The sequence below is a fragment of the Cygnus atratus genome, chromosome 8, assembly GCF_013377495.2.
Source record: "Cygnus atratus isolate AKBS03 ecotype Queensland, Australia chromosome 8, CAtr_DNAZoo_HiC_assembly, whole genome shotgun sequence".
NCBI lineage: Eukaryota > Metazoa > Chordata > Aves > Anseriformes > Anatidae > Cygnus > Cygnus atratus.
Genome location: NC_066369.1, coordinates 8,311,022 through 8,329,523, shown reverse-complemented (window position 1 = coordinate 8,329,523; position 18,502 = coordinate 8,311,022). Strand labels below are relative to the sequence as shown.

General features: G+C 37.1%; 1 protein-coding gene across 1 annotated transcript in view; it reads left to right on the top strand.

The window, feature by feature from the left end:
* CDC73 (cell division cycle 73) overlaps positions 1–18,502 on the top strand; it is a 96,798-nt gene that overhangs the window by 12,914 nt on the left and 65,382 nt on the right. The window contains exons 8-10 of the mRNA XM_035537324.2: positions 7,271–7,369; positions 8,662–8,740; positions 16,231–16,295. Coding sequence (XP_035393217.1) covers positions 7,271–7,369; positions 8,662–8,740; positions 16,231–16,295 — 243 coding nt within the window. The remainder of the gene's footprint in view (positions 1–7,270; positions 7,370–8,661; positions 8,741–16,230; positions 16,296–18,502) is intronic.

The window sequence follows — 18,502 nt, the reverse complement described above, 5'->3', positions numbered from 1 at the left end:
GATTATTACGCACTCCGACCCTCTTCTGGAAATCTAGTGTTTGATTTAATCCCAGGTGGATGTGTCATCCTGTGCTGGCTCTTGCACATCTGTTGGCCTTCCCCAAGTCTGCAGTGTAGTCTTCTAGAGTTTATGCATAATGTGACATTTTCATGTAATTGCTTTTCAGAGCCAAAGTGTATCTGTTTAGTTTAAGGTTTTTCTTCCCATTATAGTAGTTTAATTTTAGAACTATTTGGGTGGATATATTGTTCAGAGGCAATTTAATTTCAGGTTTGAATGAATGTATGCAACATGGCTGTCTTGGTGAGCTGACAGACAGTCTAACCAACTGAAAATGCAACTTCTGAGTTCCCTTATCATTTCTTCAACAGCCACAATTGTTGGGGGCTTTGAGAATCCTTTGAGAATCTCATCTCTTTTGTCTGTCTTCACTCCTCACACAGTCCAGTTCTAACTGTTGACCTTCACAAACAAGCACAAAAATCAGGGTAAAGGAATTGCTGTCTTAAGGCCAGAGATGTGCTGGGGGAAAGAAAGAAGCAGTACAGGCAAAGGGAGAGGAGATCTAGAAATGAAGTCAACATTACTTCATCTGTGGATTAATATTTGGACCAGGTGTCAATGCTGTAAGTGTCTTGCTGTTTCTTTTGCTGGCCTTTTTAGTATAAAGCACACATAATAACTTAGGATGTTTACTTACACCACATTAGAAGGGTATGAATTGAGTTTTTGATAACGTAGTCATACTATTGACTATGAAACCTGTTTCTGGAGGGCAGGTCGAGCTTGTCAGATTTTATCTACGTTAAATCAGTTTGAACTGAAACTGCAAATCTTAAGGGAAAATACTAGCAAAATACTGCTTTTGTAACTTATTTATTGAGAGACCCGTTGTTTATTGAATTGGGCAACTTCTCTGGCAGCTAGGATTTGAACCCATACATAGAATATTTAACATCATAAGTATTTGGAGTTATAAGCTTTGAATTACTGCTTTATCTGTTTCGTAAAATAAACCATTGAACATCTAGAAAAAACTTTGTGTTCAAACAGAAATTGATTCCTTCCTGTCATGTTCTTCCTCTCTTTCCTTCCTGAATAATTCTTTGATTTCTGTAATCTCTAGTAGCAGGCTTCAGCAATCTTTTTTTTCTTCTGAAGCAAAAACCTCCTCATTCCATCCATTTCTACTGTAAATGTGTTCATAGCACTTGAATTCTTCCTGTAGGAATGCGAAAGTAGTCTAAGTAGGATTTTCAGCAATCACAAATATATTGGAAAGGAGTAATTATCTCAGTGATTGATGTACTTGAATTTTTTTTAGGTTCCCAGCACGTTGAGAAATACTCTATAAATAACCAGCATGGTAATTGAGTAGGCTGGGTTGAACCTGTGCTCCTTGTGTGTAGAGAAACCTTAAAACTGGAATCTTGGAAATTCACTAGTAATGGCCTTGTGAACTTGTAATTCTCTGAAGTGAACTGGTGTTCTTACAGGAGGAGTGTGCTCTGAGCATTTCTGTTTTTTTTTCAAATCTTTCATCCATTTATTTTTAGGGATATGTTACAGATTACTGCTAAAACTTTAAATTTCGGGTAGCAGTCTTGAGTCGTATTTTCTTGCAAGTACGAACATATCAGAATTACCTTTCCTTGAGCAAACTAACCGTATGCACAGAAGGAACAACATAATCAGTCCAATTGAACATATGGAAGGCAACTTGGTATAGGATCTGGATTATATGAAGCTCTGTCCCTCTAGCTTAGTTTCATAATCATTGGTTGATAAAATTGTGGGGTTTTTCAATATAAGATTTTCTTTACATGCATATTAATTTCTACATCTGTGTTGCAATGTCGAAGCAAAGGCCTCACTTCTTACATCCTATTAATTCCCTTATGCAGTCTGGCCAATTTGATTTTCTCACAATCTGGGTAGATAGTCCTCTCTCTGATTAATATTTACTGTATGAAAAAAAATAAAAGCAAATGTTCTGAATTTTGACTTCTTAACATATTAAAAATATTTGCTTTCCTAACAAAGTAGGAAGTAAGACCAAATAAAATGTTTGTATTCTGTCTTAATCCTAGCATTTTTATATACTTTCTTTTTTAAATTAAAGTCTTTCAATAATAGGGTTGACCCCTTTGACAGTAAGTAGCATATTTGAAGTAAATGCTGTTGAGATTTTTTTTAGTTACCGTTTTTGTAAGTTTTTGGTACCTTTTGAACGTTTATAGCAATGAAGTTCCCTGTAAGGAGATTACAAACTATGCTTACCACAATTTCAGTAAAAGCTTTTACTGAAAGTTCTTTTAATTGGCAAATGCTTAAATTAAAATAACTTTATAGCAAGACTAATGTGGTATTTTTAGTTATTTTTGACAGCTAAAAGGTCAGAGTAAAATTTTGGCAATCTTAGCGTTCTTTGTAAAAGCAATTTTATATTTGAGCTCTAGGTGGCAGAATTGTTCTGTGTTCCTGAAATTCATGATCGTGGTGAACTTAATTGTGAAGTTGAAAAGATGAAGGTGTCCCAGGTTAATAGCAATTAGTGCTTTCAAATGGAATGAGGGTGTGGTTCTAGAAGGCCTGTGCACAAGTGACATGGTATAGATTTCAATTCCCAAACTCTACTTTAATGTATATTAGCTTACTCGCTAAAACTGGGAAGATGGTTGTATTGCTGTTAGACACTTGTCAATGTGTTTTGAGTACGGCTCTTGAAGGAAGGATGGACCAGATCGTGAAAGTTGTTTTCATACTGAGCAATATTGAATCTTGTTTTGGGACTAGGTACCTCAAATTTGTCAGAAAACCTCTGGAGTAACAGAGCTATGTTACCTGAAGGAAATTTAGGTTAGCTGTAAAGTAACACCACACTTGGGCACTTCTATGACTTAAAAATAAAATAATAAAAACAAACAAACAAAAAAACCCACCTGCATTTCTATATGGTGCGTACATATAAGAAATGACTTCAGGTTATGTGCAAGGTATTTTTTAAAGCAGATTTTATGCTGTGTTCTATTTTCAGGACATTATAGTGTTGCTCTTTCATACTTCTGAGTTAGTGTTTATTCTATTTTAAATTAGATGCTTTACATGTCTTTCACATAAAATACTCTTGCTATAAAAATCTAGTGGGGAAAAAAATAGAACAAGTGAGGAATGAAACTTGTCACTGGAAACAGTCCACAAATAGGGCTAATAACTATGTTTTATTTCAGTGCAGTAGACTGTGATAGTACTTAAACTTTTTGTCTGGTGGAATATTATTTGCTTCCCAGAGCAAATTTTGTGAAAAGGAGTGTCTGACTTTAATTTTCATTTTCCATGGCAGTTAGTGACAAATCAAGTTTTATTAATGCTTTTTTTTATATATGCCCTAGTTGGAGAGTTTAAAAAATTTGTCCTGTACTCTGCTCCAGTTTGTTAGCTATATCAATTGCGATAACTTCTTACACTGGTACCATCCTGAAAGCATAACTAAAAAGATCTATTTATACTTAGGTGGTTCTTTTACAACTTGTTTGTTCTGTTTATGCCTTCTGTATGAAACATACTGTTGCATGAGTTACTGTATTATAGTCATTGCAGGCCAAAAGTGTATGGACAATAGTTTGAGAAGTACCATAAGCCCTCTGCAAGCACGCCTGTCAGTGCAGTTGAGCATCTTGTCCTGTTACTTGTTATTCAATGGAAACAAGGAATGAAAATAGGAGAGGTACATGTACATGTAATTCAAAAAGGAGGCATTATTTCATGACAATTCCATCATCTGAGGTCGTATTTCTATCTGTGGTCTTTACGAAGTGTTCCTGCGTTAGGAGAATAAAGATGTTGGGTCAGAAATGATGGAAACTTTTATGGTCTGAATAAGCACAGTGCAGAAAATATCAGTGCTTCATGTAGCTGTTCTACCTGTATTTGAATGCATGCAGCTGTCCCTGAATGTCAATTTTGTATGTATTCAACTTTTGATTCTGAGGGCAGTCTAGCACACAATACAAAATACAATGCTCTAAGACTGTCTTCAATTTAGAATAACAAGGAGGAGAGAATCAGCTTCAATGTTTATGAACAGTTTGTGTGGAAGATGCTTAGAGTTTAAGACGTAGGAGAGTGCCTTAAATGACACTGGATCTAGGTGTGTGATTTAAATTTACATGTGTAAAACATTTTTTTAATTTTACAGTTAATCAGTTTATGTACCACACAAACTGTTTAACTTCTGTACTTGAATAAGAACACCTGAATACTGTTGGCACATTCATGCCGCGCAGCACGTAAGAATTAGTAAAAATCTGTGATGAGAATATGCATCGTGCCTTGGCTTGTCATTGGCTGCAAAGGACTTAGCAGTATGTCTGAGCATATCAAGCAAATGTGTAAAGAAGTGTGGAAGGGGCTTGATTCTTCCTTCTCTATGCCTGCTGTAAATGATGTGGATGATGTTTATAGTATTCTACTGCTCTTGATCATCCTGGGATGCAGGTCCAACAAGAAATCCTTATCTCAAATAAGAATTTGAGTTTATAGGGTTGTTTCTAGGATCTTCTTTCTTTGCTGTGAAATGCCAGTATGTAAAATCTGATACAAACTGATTACAGCTGATTTATGGGGATATTGTGAAGCCATGTGTAAGTAAGCCATCTGTAAGTGTTTCTTACTTACACAGAATTATTTTTTATGAGATGAAATCAATGTTCTTTCTTGATGATTGGTATTAGAAATTATTATTTCTAAAATACTTTCTAAAAATTATTAGAAATAATTATTTTTTCCTAACCTGATAAATAGCAGTTAAAGCTGTTCTTGTGACTAGAGTTCTTTGTCAATGAGCTTTAGGGTTAAGGATAGTTACAGAAATTAAATACAGGTTACAGGATAAAAATTGCAGTATTTTCTTTTGAATAAGCTGTGCTATATTTACATGAAAGCAGTCTTATTACAGAAAGAGTTCTGCTAGTGATGTAACTTGGTGCTCTTCCCCATCAGAGCAGGCTGATCTTATTTGTTCTGGTATTTCTCCTAAAACAGCCTGGTGTTAAATTAACACCAGTGATAGTAACTTGACTTGCTGTATGTTAGTCACTATGTTGGCAAGGGATAGAGCATCTGCTCCTGTAAATCTTGAGAAATTATATACGATTGAAGGTTTTCCTGAAGAACATGTGTGACTCTTGCTGTGAGATGATGATCAACGGTGTTTATCTGACCATAGCTGCTGTCCTTGATCGTCTGTTGGTTCCCATTGCCTTCTCTTCCTATCTACATCTAGTGTGTGCATGAGTCCTCTCTGTAGAGGCATGAAGGAGGATGGGAGGACAAATCTATTACTATAGAGCTTTATTTAAGAAAATATCAGAAACCTGGTTTGATAGCTGCTGAAACATTCTTCCTCTTTTTTCTTCCCCAGTGTGGTAAAATACTATTAGGTGTAGACGTGGCTGGAATTAGTAAAGAGCTTTCATGGGAGTAGCAGCACTCTAGGCAGATAAAAACAAGGATTGATGAACTTGTCCTTTTATACTGAAGATTTTCTTAAGCATTGTTTTAAAAGAATGTTCAAATTTCTTTAAGAGCTAGTACAGAGAGAGACGGATTTTTTTTTTGTTTCCTGGTCTGTCCCCCCAGATTGGAAGTTTTTGGTAATAAAATTGTAGCATTTGGTATTAAGTTTAACTAAATCTAGGGCAGAAGCTAAGGGATGTTTATATTCTGGATCTCTAAAGGGATGAACAATGAAAACTTAGTGGTCTTCCCTCTCTGCGGGGCTTTGCAAATCAGTTAGAACCTGCAATGGACTTTGTGCTCGATCATTTTCTGTCACAACAATGTAATCCCACATCCCCAAACAAGCCAATAAACAGCAAGATGATGATCGTAGTTTGAGCGTTTGTTAAAGCACTGCTGTTTTTTTCCCCTTCGAAACAGATATTACTTGCGTCCTTGGGGGACCTGCATTTTCATGCTGTCAGAGAAAACATCAGCAAGAACACTTTGTAATTCTATGCTTATTAACAACTTCTTTCCAGCAAACTGGAGAATATCTTTTTTTTTTAACCCGAAGGAAATTAAAATTTGGTCCAGGACATGGAATTTCAATTTATTAAAAACTGAGATGCTAAAATGCCTTTGAAAAAATCATAATCGGAAATTTAATTTCCGTTCTATGAGTACGTTAACTGTAGGTTTTATGAATGAGATAGGATTGTGAAAGCTGGCTGTAGTTTCCCTGTGACTGCAAGACTTGGCCTCTACACGGACAATCACTCTAAGTTCCTTCTCTTGTTATTTAATTAGTTCATCCTTCTGAGTTTCAGAAGACTCAGGAGCTTGTCTTTTCAAGAGGCAATATGTGATGAAGCACAGCAAGGACTAGAATTGTGCTGCCCAGTCCAGTGTCTGGGGGAAGTCTCCGAATTTCAAGTAAAAACATAAAACACTCACTTTCCAAAGAACAGGGCTGATCTGGAGTATCCACATGTAATTGATATGCACATGGCTCACAGCTCTTTGAAGTGGTTTTCCAGATTTTTTTTTTTTTTGACAGGAAAGAACTTGAAATAGTGTTGCATGAGTTCTTTCAGCCTTTGTGAAAAGAACTTTTTTGTGTGTGCAAGGAATGGCTTTGCCTTCATAAGTGGCTTCTGGGCGTATTCCAGTTCCAGCCCTTCTGGCTTGGAGCAAATTGACAACATGCTGACTGACTGAGGTCAAGTGAGTGAGCTTAGAGAAGCTTTGAATTACACCTCTCTTTAAATAATTTCTATAAAATTCACGTCAGACATGTTTGCTTTATAATTTTTGCGTTTGGTTTGTAATGCCGGTGGTCTTCGTTAACAATATTTCAGTGTTAGTCTTCCATAGCATTGTAAGCTAAGCATATGAATACTTGATACTATTCCAAACTATTAAAAAGTCACTTTAATTAATTGATAAAAGGCTTCTTTTACTGATGATCCATTACTAAAATAGTAATGAAAGACGTGTACGTATCTCTAACTTAATGCCTATTAAGTGGTAACATAATAAGTATCTGCCTTTCAAAAGTTTAATTAGCACTTTTTGTTTGGAGTAAAACAATCCTATTAATATTAGCTGGAGGAATATGCTTAAAAACATTAACTGATATAACTCATGCCCCAGTGACTTTTTTGTTTTTCTGTGAAGCACAAGTTAACCAAATGGTTTCTTTCATGTGTATTAGTATCGCTTGAAACAGTCATCAAGGTTCACAGGTATTCAATATGTTTTTCAGAACTTTGCCAAGAATATTTTTGCAATTCTTCAATCAGTAAAAGCCAGAGAAGAAGGCCGAGCACCTGAGCAAAGACCTGCACCAAATACAGCACCGACGGTAAGAGCAGCACCTTGAATATGAAGGCTTTCATTCCAAAAGTGCGAGTACACTGTCTTTTAGTTATTAAACATGAAGCTTGTTCTAGTGTCATTGCAGTGAATGAATAACTTTCAAGCATAACTTCACAGATATTCTTTGCCTTAAGTTACATTTACTGGTATTTAAAGAGTTGAATATTTTAGTTTAATTTGTTCAATATGTTCTTGTTACTTACCAATGAAAGTGTTAGTGCCAGCTTCGGTATGTATCAAACACCAGAGACATTCTGCATCTATTTGGGAGAAATGTGTTACTTGAGACTACTGCCATTTCAAACAAATTTTTTTGCTGGTGTTTTTTTTTTTTTTTTGACAGATAGGGTAGCAAATGCTTAAGAATCTGGAACATGACTCACTGGCGGGAACAGCTTGAACCAGCTTTCTTTTGCCTGTAATAAATCAGGAGGACAGACTTACAGCTTTATTGTTTAAGTTGTCTAGGTATTAGACAGGGTTTGTTCTGTATGTTTACTATTGGTCTTTATTAAACATAACATGTTCTTGAACTCAGTGGCAATCTGCTATAGAAACTGTTTAATTTTACTTGAGTTTATTCTTGCTACCACTGCATTTAACAAAGAACTAAATTTAAGTAGCAAGGTGAGTTTCAACTTTTAAATATTTGCTTTATGTTGAATTTCATAAATTGTCCATGGGACTCTTCAAACATACAGGGCAGAATACTATCAGCCACAGAAAAAATGAATTGGTATATAGCGGCATGTTATAGGTGACTTAAAAAAACAAATAGACAAAAAACCACACACACAAAAAACATGAAACCAAACCTCTCCTCCCCCTTTTATTTACAAAATGCTTTTTTTACCAAATCTGGTTTTATTCTGGCAGTTTAACAGATTTCTAGCTTAATCAAGCTGGCAAGGAACATTGTGTGTGTGTGGCTGAAGCCTTAACCATGAGTTACCAGTTGACAAATTTTTTTCTGAATCTTGAGATATTACAAGAACTCTGATTTTAGAAAACTTGAAGATTTTAGCTAATATAGTTTGCTATTACTACTTCAGTTTTGCCTCAGGTTGTTGTCGTTCCGTTCAGTATATACTTCCAAACTTACTGTTAGGCTGTAAGTGGATGTTGAAACTAGACATAGCAGTATTCAAATACGTTGGAAGTCCTACAGAAGTGAACTAATTTTATTGCCTTAAGCAGTTCTGTGTAATGCTTTGTGAACTTCACAAATCAACAGATACTTTCAAGATGTCTAAAAAGCACTTACTTAACCTGTTTTAGGATCCTACTCTGCGAAATAAGCAACCTATTCCAGCTGCCTACAACAGATACGATCAGGAAAGATTCAAAGGCAAAGAGGGTAAGTTGATTGTAATCCTTCCTAAAAATAATAATTAAAATAAAAAAGGGAAGTGAAGTCAATGAGTTGTAAAGTTAGGGTTCCAGGATTTTCTGTGCCGTTGCTCGTCAAACCTAAGCAAAGACCAAAAAAAGCTATTGCTGTGCCTAAAGTTAGCTTTTGTCCAATGGTAATACTGGGTAACGAAGTCTAAACATTATCTCTTAGCAATTCTTTCTACCATTTAGGAAGCAAACTGAAAGCTTAAAACCAGAACTTGCTGAAAAAAATGGTTTGGGAAGGTCACATGCAATTAATAAATACAAAACAAAACACTAGATTTGCAAATATGAGTGTTAGAGGCATCAAATGAAATAAGTTACCCCTCCTCACACAAACACAATTACTTTAGAAGTTGCTTTCAGTAATTGTAAGTATTATTAGCTTATGTGTCTAATGAAAAAAATGGCAACAGCAGTGCAAAGTATTAGCTTCCTTCTAGAGAGAAGATGGAAATAATCTACAATATTTAAGAATTTTCATTCATTTTAAACCAGGGTGGAAGCTTGAACTTTAGTGATGATTTGTCTTCCTAAATCAGAATTTGTTTTGTGTCCCCCTTGCTTTTTTCATCTTAGGTTCTGGTTCTAGTAATGTTGTCTTGCTGTGTTTCGGTTTTGCAAGTAGTGTTTGTTGTGGTTGGATGTTTTCTTGTTTCTTGCGGAGGGCAAGGCAAATTCTTCTACGGTTCTGAGTTTCCTCTTCATTCTTGTTATCAAACAAAATCATTCTTTTCCTTAATGAAGCTTCTTATGCATGATGCGTAGGGCATTCTTTTCTGGCTGCAAGAGCTTACATGCTGTTAAATGCTACTGTAAATTATAGATGAGGAGTTCAGCTTGCGTCTTGCAGAGTATTTTGCTTTGTCAAAGTTAATACCATTTTTTGTTTGGGGAAAGTTAATAACAAACATCTGAGAATTTACATGGTATTCCACGTATGTGCTGTACTGTAGCTGATTGTGTTCAATTTTGTATTGAAATGGGAAAGAAGGAAAAAACCCTCCCCTGAATATATTTACTAATGCCTGTTCAGTTTTGTTTCTGATAATTTTTAGTCTTGAGCATTTGCCAAGTAGTTTTTCTTTCACTACAATTTCCTATGAAGAGTTTTTCTTAAAGTAAATAGCTATACTGGACAGTGTGAAATTAGAGCTGGAGAAATCAATTAATGCCCAGGTATAACAGTTCAAATGTACCGATTGTACCAATTCTTGCTCCACTGAGTGCATCTAACAGTATAGGTGGCAAAGTAAAGTTTCTCTGTGCTGCTCTAAGTCTTGTCCTTTTAGTAATGTTCCACATTGTTGTTTTTTCTTAAGGTTTCAACATAGCAGAAGTCAGTCATTGTAAAGTCATGCCACTACTTTTAGTCCTATTCGGTGTAAATTGGAGAGGGGCTTGCTGTACAACCCCATGATTTCATTCCGTAATGGTGAAAAGAATAATTAACCAAATTCTTCGGGAAAGCGTTGCTTGTGACTTCCTGCTATTTTCATTTTATGTTTAAATTATTCTTGTAATTGTTGGATTTTCAAACATAGATACAGTTTTTCAGACGTATGTTGATTGCAAACAATTGTGTTAAGTGTTAGGTCTAGGCAGTAGAGGACTAAGGAGTTTTTAAAGCTGAAGAGACTCTGGACCACGGAAAATATTTTTTCCTGTCTCCTGTGCATTGTCAACAAAAATTCCTTAAAATTTTTCTCATTTTAAGTATATCTTTTAAATTGTGACTTCTGTTCTGTAGGAGAATTGGTAGTAGGAGTTCCAGAGTTCTGAAACATGACTAATGTGTTAGATATATTTATTGCATTCATTTCTAAGGTTAGAGGATTCTGTTTCTTTTTGGCAGAAAATTTGCAAGAGCTTCATGTTTGGAAAAAGTAGATTGTTTTTGTGCTCTCACTCTCCTGGCTTTGTGTGACCAGGTACTTTGATAATGTGTCTATTCAGTAGTGGAAAATATACACAGATTTGTGTTGTGATTTTTTTTATTAGTACTGTGACACTTTAAGAACTTGGATTTAATTACCTGTAAGATTGTTATTAAACTGTTTTAGATGAACTTTGCAGAGAAGTTTGTAAGCTCTAGCTAGTGTAACTTGGAAATTTAGGTTTGAAACTTCAGTTTTACTTGTTAGGGAGTAGTACTGAAAAGGAGTGTTCAGTAAGCTATTTTGTAGAATGAAATTTGGTGTCAGTGACTTAATTACCATGGCTGTGAAGTGGGGTAGTGAATCATTTCCAGGCAGTCTGCAGAGCTGTTGCTATCTGTTTTGAAAAGTATACAGATGAAAAAAAAAGTGATTATTCAATCTTATTCATCTGCAATTCAAGCAAAGCCTTTTGAGTTTTCCAGTTTTGGAGAGCGGTATTCCTTCAAACTGTTTGTTTGCCTAGACTTCCTTCAAGAAACAAGTCTTTTTGAAACTGTTATTCTTAGGCAATGTATCGGTGCTCAAGTTTACACCTGGATCTGATGGCTAGAGCTGCAGCAGGTGCAGAAGCAAAATGTCTAGTGACCTAGATTGACACAGAGCAGTGGGCTCTGAGCAAATGGAAGGCGCTTTGAGCATTTATCCTCATATGTGAGGAAATGGAACATCTGACTGCATGATGATGGAGAAGATAATCAGTCCAATAAGCTGATGCATTAGTGTGTGTATTTTCATTACTAGGTCTAATTCTTCTAAATGAGAGGAGGCACTCAGGTTGATGCATGGTGATGCTAGAAAGGTAACTAGTGATGAACCACGCTAGAAAAGTATATGGTTCTTTAGAGAATTTTTGGGTCATTGAACTGTGAAATTGTGATCATAATACATGCAGTGACTGGAGAAGAAAAGCTAGTCTTATTGTTAGCTGGCGATAGTTTGTTTTGAAGCACTAGAACTGATTATGCAGTAGTAGTTGTTATTGTGTTTAGTCTCTAGAGATGTAGGTATTAGACATTTCTTGATCAAGATGTTTTTAACAATGCTTATGTTTATTAAACTGATTATATTTGGCAAACAGAGAAAGCTGTAATACATTTGCCACTATATGTTAATGCAGGGTTTTGCTTGCATTCTTTACTCTGTATTTGAAGTACTTAATCTGGACTGCTTTTTGCGTAAGTGAAGTGTATATGATTGCCTAGCTATTTTGTAATTTTACTGAAAAAATCCAAGTTATTGAAGACTGTTATGTAGCTTTTGTTAGCAGTTGTTCTGCCTCCAATTCCAAGTTGAAAAATAAAGATATGCAGTTTCATAGTCATGACGCTTTTCTTTTAAAGGGTCTCTTTTCTTCCCAAATACTTACCCTTTTCTTAGTAGACTTACAATTTTAACTGTTGTTTTCTCTGTCGTCATTGGTGAAAGTAGGCTTTTGAAACTGGAGTTGCAAACTAATGCTTGGCCAGGCATCAATATTTCATGTCTGTGCTGCTGCGTGACTCAGCAGCGCAGGTTTGAGCTGCTGAGGAAGGGATAGAAGAAATGCATTGCATTTATGTTCTTAGTCAGAGAGTATGTATGGTACAGCATTTATGCTGATGTATGCTGGGGGCATGTCCCCTGGTGCTCCAGGTTGCTCTGTGTTCTGCTCTTCTTTACTGTGACCTGTTGGTCCTCTTGTGTCCTAGGGCTGCTATTGAGCAGCTGTGTCGGGGTCAGCCACTGCCCTCAGAGAATGCTCTGGAAGAAATGCCGCTCCTCTTTCTGTCTTGGCCCTCGAATGTCTTTTACAAACAGCTGCAGCAACCTGGCTAACAGCCTCAGTAATTCTTGAAGTGGGAATGCAGCCATAGCTGTGTAGTTCCTGACTTGGAAGCATTTGTTCCCTGCTTTGCATAGGCTGTGTACAGGGAGTGGAGCTGAAGGTACTGTATGTAGCTATGTGCAGAAATTAAGACCTTCAAAAAAGGCATGAATGTACAGGTGACAGGGCTCTTGCAGTTTGCCGTGTTGATTTCTGCAAGTGAGTGCAGTGTGAGTGGCTGACTGTTAGAGTATCACGTGGTAAATAAGAGGATCAGGGAAAAACTATTCTGAGCAAAGAATGTCCATGCTGTTGCTGTGGTTATCTGGAAGCTGGCAATGCTGAACTCATTCATCAGCTGCTTAAGACTTTGAGGCAGGAAAGTTGCGAGCTGGTGGGCTGTTTGGGAGGTGGTTTCTTCTACTCATCCCACCCTACCTGCAAGTAGCAGGCCCTGGAGTCCCCAGGAGACCTCATAGCGGCTGTGGTGACTGTTTGCAGGAACCTAAGTGGGCACCTGCATTCTACTGGGGCCATTCAGCTTCTCTCAGATTTACATCAGTAAGAAAAGGCACTCTGCCATTATTTACCGATTATCAGAAATGTTTTATTTAACACCTAAGTAGCTGTTAAATAGCATTGGAAGGCCTGTATACCTGCTGAAAATACTTAGCAGGCTAGGAGCCCACTCACTAATGCCTGAGGCAATAGCTGGCTCTTCGGATCCTCGTTGTTTGCTCTTCTTGCTAGGAGGAGGGGGCAGCACAAGGCTGCGAGAAGGAAAGCATTGAGATCCAGGGCCCGGTTTAGTGGCTTTTGTGGCTCGTTACATGAACCAGGACACATTTTTGAGGGACTTGAGATTTTTGCAAAAGATGAAACCATTTGCGTTTGAACAGGGGCTTGTTCCCTGCAAGGTGCTTCTCTCCCCTTTGATTTTAAATTTTATTTTATAACTGTGATGGTGGCTCTGTGGGCTTTTATTCCCTTTGTGTGGCTAATGGAGACTTGAGTTAGTTTTTGTTCTTGTTGTATATTTTTTTTTTTTTTTAGTTCAGGAGGAATGCAAGGTTTTACAGGGACAAAGAAAAAGGTTGTTGGAAAGAAATACCTGAAATGGAGAGCAAATATGAAGAACTAATTAACTGTAGAAGCAGGGTTTGTGCTGAGAGGAGAGGAGCGGGCAGGCCAGGCATGGCGGGGTGTGCTGCTTGCTGGTCTTGTTAAGGGGTGTCTGTATTCCCTGAGTTTGGGAAGGATGTCTGGTTGAAATAGTTGAGAACCTTTTATGTCACAGGTAAGAAGAACCCATAATATGCCAATTTGGAGAGGGCAAAGTTTCCTCTGTTGGTAATCATCTGTAATCCCCAAATAGCTGTCATTCTAGATTATGCATCTCTGATTTGTGTCACTCCAGGTCAGCAAAAGCATCCCTTCAACTGAAGGGAGCTCTACCACGTATTCTGTAAGGCCTCAGGCACTTCCTGAAACATTAATATGTTCCTTGCCTAGAAACAGTGACCTATATAGTCAGTGAGAAAACTGTTATTTGTAGAAATGCTGGTCAGAAGAAACTTTGTTATCTTTAGCTCCAGTTCTGCTGTGTTAGCCCTGTGCTGAGGTTCAATGTGTAAAGAAACTCATGACTGTACCTACCTGCATTTTGCTTTCTCAAAATCAACTTTGCATAGTTCAGGAATGTCAAGCCCGGCAGAAGGGAGGGCTTTGAGAAGCTGAGATAAAGAAGGGCTGGAGCAAACGTGAATTTGTGCAGTGAGATGGAGAAACGGCCTGTGGTATGGTGGGCAGTGCAAGTAAAATATGATCCAGTCAGTAAGACTAGGCCTCTCTGCGTGGTGGTAGGTTTGATAATATAATTGAGGAGGAAGGAAAAAAAAAAAAGACGCAAAACTGAAAAACAGTGTTCAGATAGCAGATACCTGTCATTATGGTGAGAGAAGTACGATCAGTTTTGAACTCTTTGGTATCTTCTCGTAGGCACTGGAGAGTAATAAAATCTGGAGAACTCTTCTGCCTCATTTCCTACAACTCTGATAATCTTCCTCATCTAAAGGAAGAAAGGATGATCAACGATAGATGCTTCCCAGGGCCATCTGTATTGTTGTCAGGGTTGTCTAGGTTTCAATTTAAGTTAATGTACTCATGGTAAGCACAAGAAGCTCTTACAGTATTGAAACTCTGATATTTTTCTTGGAAGTTTGTAGGCTCAAGTATGAGAATTAACCTTGGTTATGCATTATTTTGGGTTTCTAAGTTTTTAAGCTGCTGCATAGTGTGAAGATGATGTTAAAAAAAAAAAAGGCAATAAACCTCCAATTCTCAATAAGGGTTTCTGCAAGCATCAAGTACCTTTACTCAAGTCTAGTTGAAATAGTACAGAAGTTGCTTAGCATAGACAAATGCTTGCAGTCACCGTCATCCTCCATATCAGAGTGTCTTTAACTGCTTGGCTTGATTGCAGCACATGTTTCACAATCATGGCTAACCTGTGCAGTCAGGTCCACCCCTCAATCATGAGCCCATCTAATATGTTGCATCTCTGCCTTGCTGGGCCCACTGAGCTATAAATAATTCACCCTTATGTTGCCAGTGTAGATCCACCCAACCAATTCAGTCTCAGCAGCCTGATTCACCAGCTGGTTGACTCTTGCATACCTGAGCATCTATGTGGCATACTTTAGCAACCAAGTTCTCTACTTGGGTAGCAATATCTTGCCACAGTGTGGCAGCCCAGATGGGTTTGCCTCTGTGCTGCCAGTTGCTTTGCTCCCATTGTTGTAACCACCACAAACCATTCTGATGACCTCTCATGGCCATCCCTGGTGATTAGTAGTAATCGTGCCATTTTAAGCATGAACTAATTGAGCTGTTGGTCGGGAGGGCCAGCTGACAACAGATGCATGAGATTAGGGAATGTACAAATGGGAAAAGGTTTCACTACAAATTCCGGTGGCAGCAGTCGTGAGCTGACTTAGTACTGAAAATAGGAAGACAGAAGGGCTTCTCAAACCCCAAAAGGCTAGCAGCAGAAAGCTTAGTCACTGAGCACTTGTAGACTTCTGTCACTTAGCATATATTCAGCCTGATTAAAAGTGTTCCAAAAAAAAAAAAAGGAAAGAAAAAACACAGCTTTTTATCACTTTTAGTCTGGTAGTGTGAATTTCTGTGGTTTGTTTTGTGTATCATGTGATAACGACACTATTGCTTTTCTGTACTGCAGAAGTGGGTTTATCCTATTAAGTGTCCATGGTTTTATAGTCAGTTGGTATACCAGTTTCTGATTAAGTAAATTTTTGTATTCATACAGCTGTGAATATGTTGCATCATAATGCATTCTGGGAATTAGTTGCTTCTGCATTTTGTAGTAAGAGAATTTCTGAGACTGCATGCATATTGTTCCACATTCTTGCAAAGATTTAAATTTACGTCCTTCCTCTGAATGATTCCATGCAGCAGAAGAAGCTTACTCTGGTTACAGAAAGCAGAAATAGCAAATGGAGCGCTGCTTAAAGATAACACTGGTCTCTTAAATGCTAACCAAGTTTTGTAGTATGAACAGAACCTAAGCTGAGCCAACAACAAGACATGTTCTTTGCAAAAATAACTTAAGATACTTCCGATGTTGTCTGTTTAGTCATGATGTCTCAATGCTCAGAACAACTTACAAGAGACTCTTCTATTTTGCAGAAACGGAAGGCTTTAAAATCGATACCATGGGTACCTATCACGGAATGACTCTGAAGTCTGTAACGGTAAGCTAAAGGTCTTCCCTTAAACATGTTTTATGGAAACAATGCATGTCTTGGCGGCCTTGCCTAGGCTCTGGAAGGTCACTTTAGTTGACTAATGGAATTAATGAATGTTTTTCTCTGTGACAAGGTAAAAATGTTTTGATTTGGTCATTGCATTTTAGAGAACTCTGTTCAAGGGTTTTTTCTGCAGTAAAAAGGTGCAATGGGAACGCTTTGCTGGCAGGTTTGTCTTGTTGAGGTGCAGCCTCTTTATGACTGATTATATTAAGACTATATGACTATATTTTTGCCAGCCTTCTGTATGCCTGTTAAGGACATCTTTTATACTCAGAAGTGATAAAACTATACTTGTGAAATCCTAGTATTAAAACTAGATTTTGGAATATTGATGTGTTTCCTACTCTGTGCTTCATAACAATAAATTTGTTTAGTGGTAGAGGAATTTAACTTGCATTACTGTTTTGAAACTTTCTGGCTTAGTGAGAATGAATTCTTTCATATTACTTTGCAATGCTGTCAGTGGGAATTGCCACGTATACAGATGAGAGAGACCCTCGAACAGAGATCTCTTTTTTGCCAATATTTCTCTGCTTTTATGGAAATGGCTTGAATGTTCTCAAGCTAATGCTGTTTTGATCTAGTGGTAAGTAGGACAAATGCTACAAAACTAATGTAGAGCCCTCATTAAAGTTTTTGCCATCTGTGTACCTATATAAATCTGAATTGGCAGCGCTAAACACTCTCCTAAATCCATGCACTACTTCTAGTTTGCGCTCCTAATTCTAAGATAAAATAGTATCTTTACCATTTAGAACTTTTTCTTGATAAAAGCTCTTGCTTAAGTCTTTCATTCCCAACCTCATTCAGACTTCAAATATTTAAAATAATTGTATGGCAATATTTTAAGGAGGGAATCCATTTACTTCTAAAAACAAATGTGGATGAATTCAGAAATTGATTGAGAGAGAGGGGAAAACCTATTATGTCCTCCAAAGATTTTTTCTTGCCCCTTGCATGATGTAAGGCTGCTTTATGAGGGATCACACAGTGTTGTTATACTAGATCCAGATTTCTATGGTATGATGTTTGTTTCTATTCATATTGTTGTGAATTAGTAAATAGGCTGTGTTTAAATCGCCCTATGGAGGCGGGAAAAAAGCATGATTATAGGAAAGTAGAAAAGCTGAGATGTTGTAACATGTTTTGTGCTAACACTGAGATGTTAGTGTAAAAATTTTAAAAGTGAAGGAGTGACATAGTAGCTCTAAAAATGATATTTGTTGGAGTTCATGAAAAATAATTAACTTCTTGTTTTAGGAAACCTAGCTGGTATATTTAGTATAGTACCTAAAGTTTTGAGGTAAAATTAAGCTGTCCTTGCTGGTTTCAGCCATTAAGGAGGCAGATATAACTGATATAAAAAATTACTAATAAACCTTTTTGCAACATAAACTTGAAATTTTTGGAATAACTGTTTAAGAGGTATTGCATGACTGCACATAGAATATCATCTGGTGTCATGAGAAATATTAAAACTCCATCTGTCATTTAGCATTTTTCCAAGAAAAAATTTACAAGGGCTTTTTGGAACCTTATTTTACAGACTATTAAAAATTTGCCCTAGATGTTTACCTCATTCATAAGTTGCGGTGACATACTGACTTTGTTTTTCAGAGGGGGGGTAAAATAAATCTGTTAATTATGTGGCACAGAAGTATTCATCTGTTTTTGTCTAAACTTTGTCACAGTGATGGATCTACATAGGCCTAACCCATAATCCTCAGACAGTTGTTTTGTGTAGAATGCTTAATGTACTAGTTAGCAAATTTTGCATTAAGCTTTTACTCTTTTTTTTCGAGGGGGGGGGGTGAGGGGGTGGGTGTTCCTATTTTTAATGCTAGAAAATATAGGAGGAAATGGAAAATTTCTCCCCAAAAGTGAAATGGAACAAGGCCAAATACTCATTAGTAAATCGTAAGAATATGGAGAATAACATCAGAATGGCATCCTACATATGCTATGTCTTGTGTGCTATCCCCATGCTAAAGGGTATTTGTAATATCCCTTTTGTGTATTCATCAAACATCTCTATGGACTTGAAGTGCGAGGTAGCTCTTTATTAGAGGCTGTTTTCAAAGTTTGGACCTCTCATTTCCAGATGAATGGTGAGTGAACTTTGAAGTGCTAATTTCTATGCCATTGTTTTC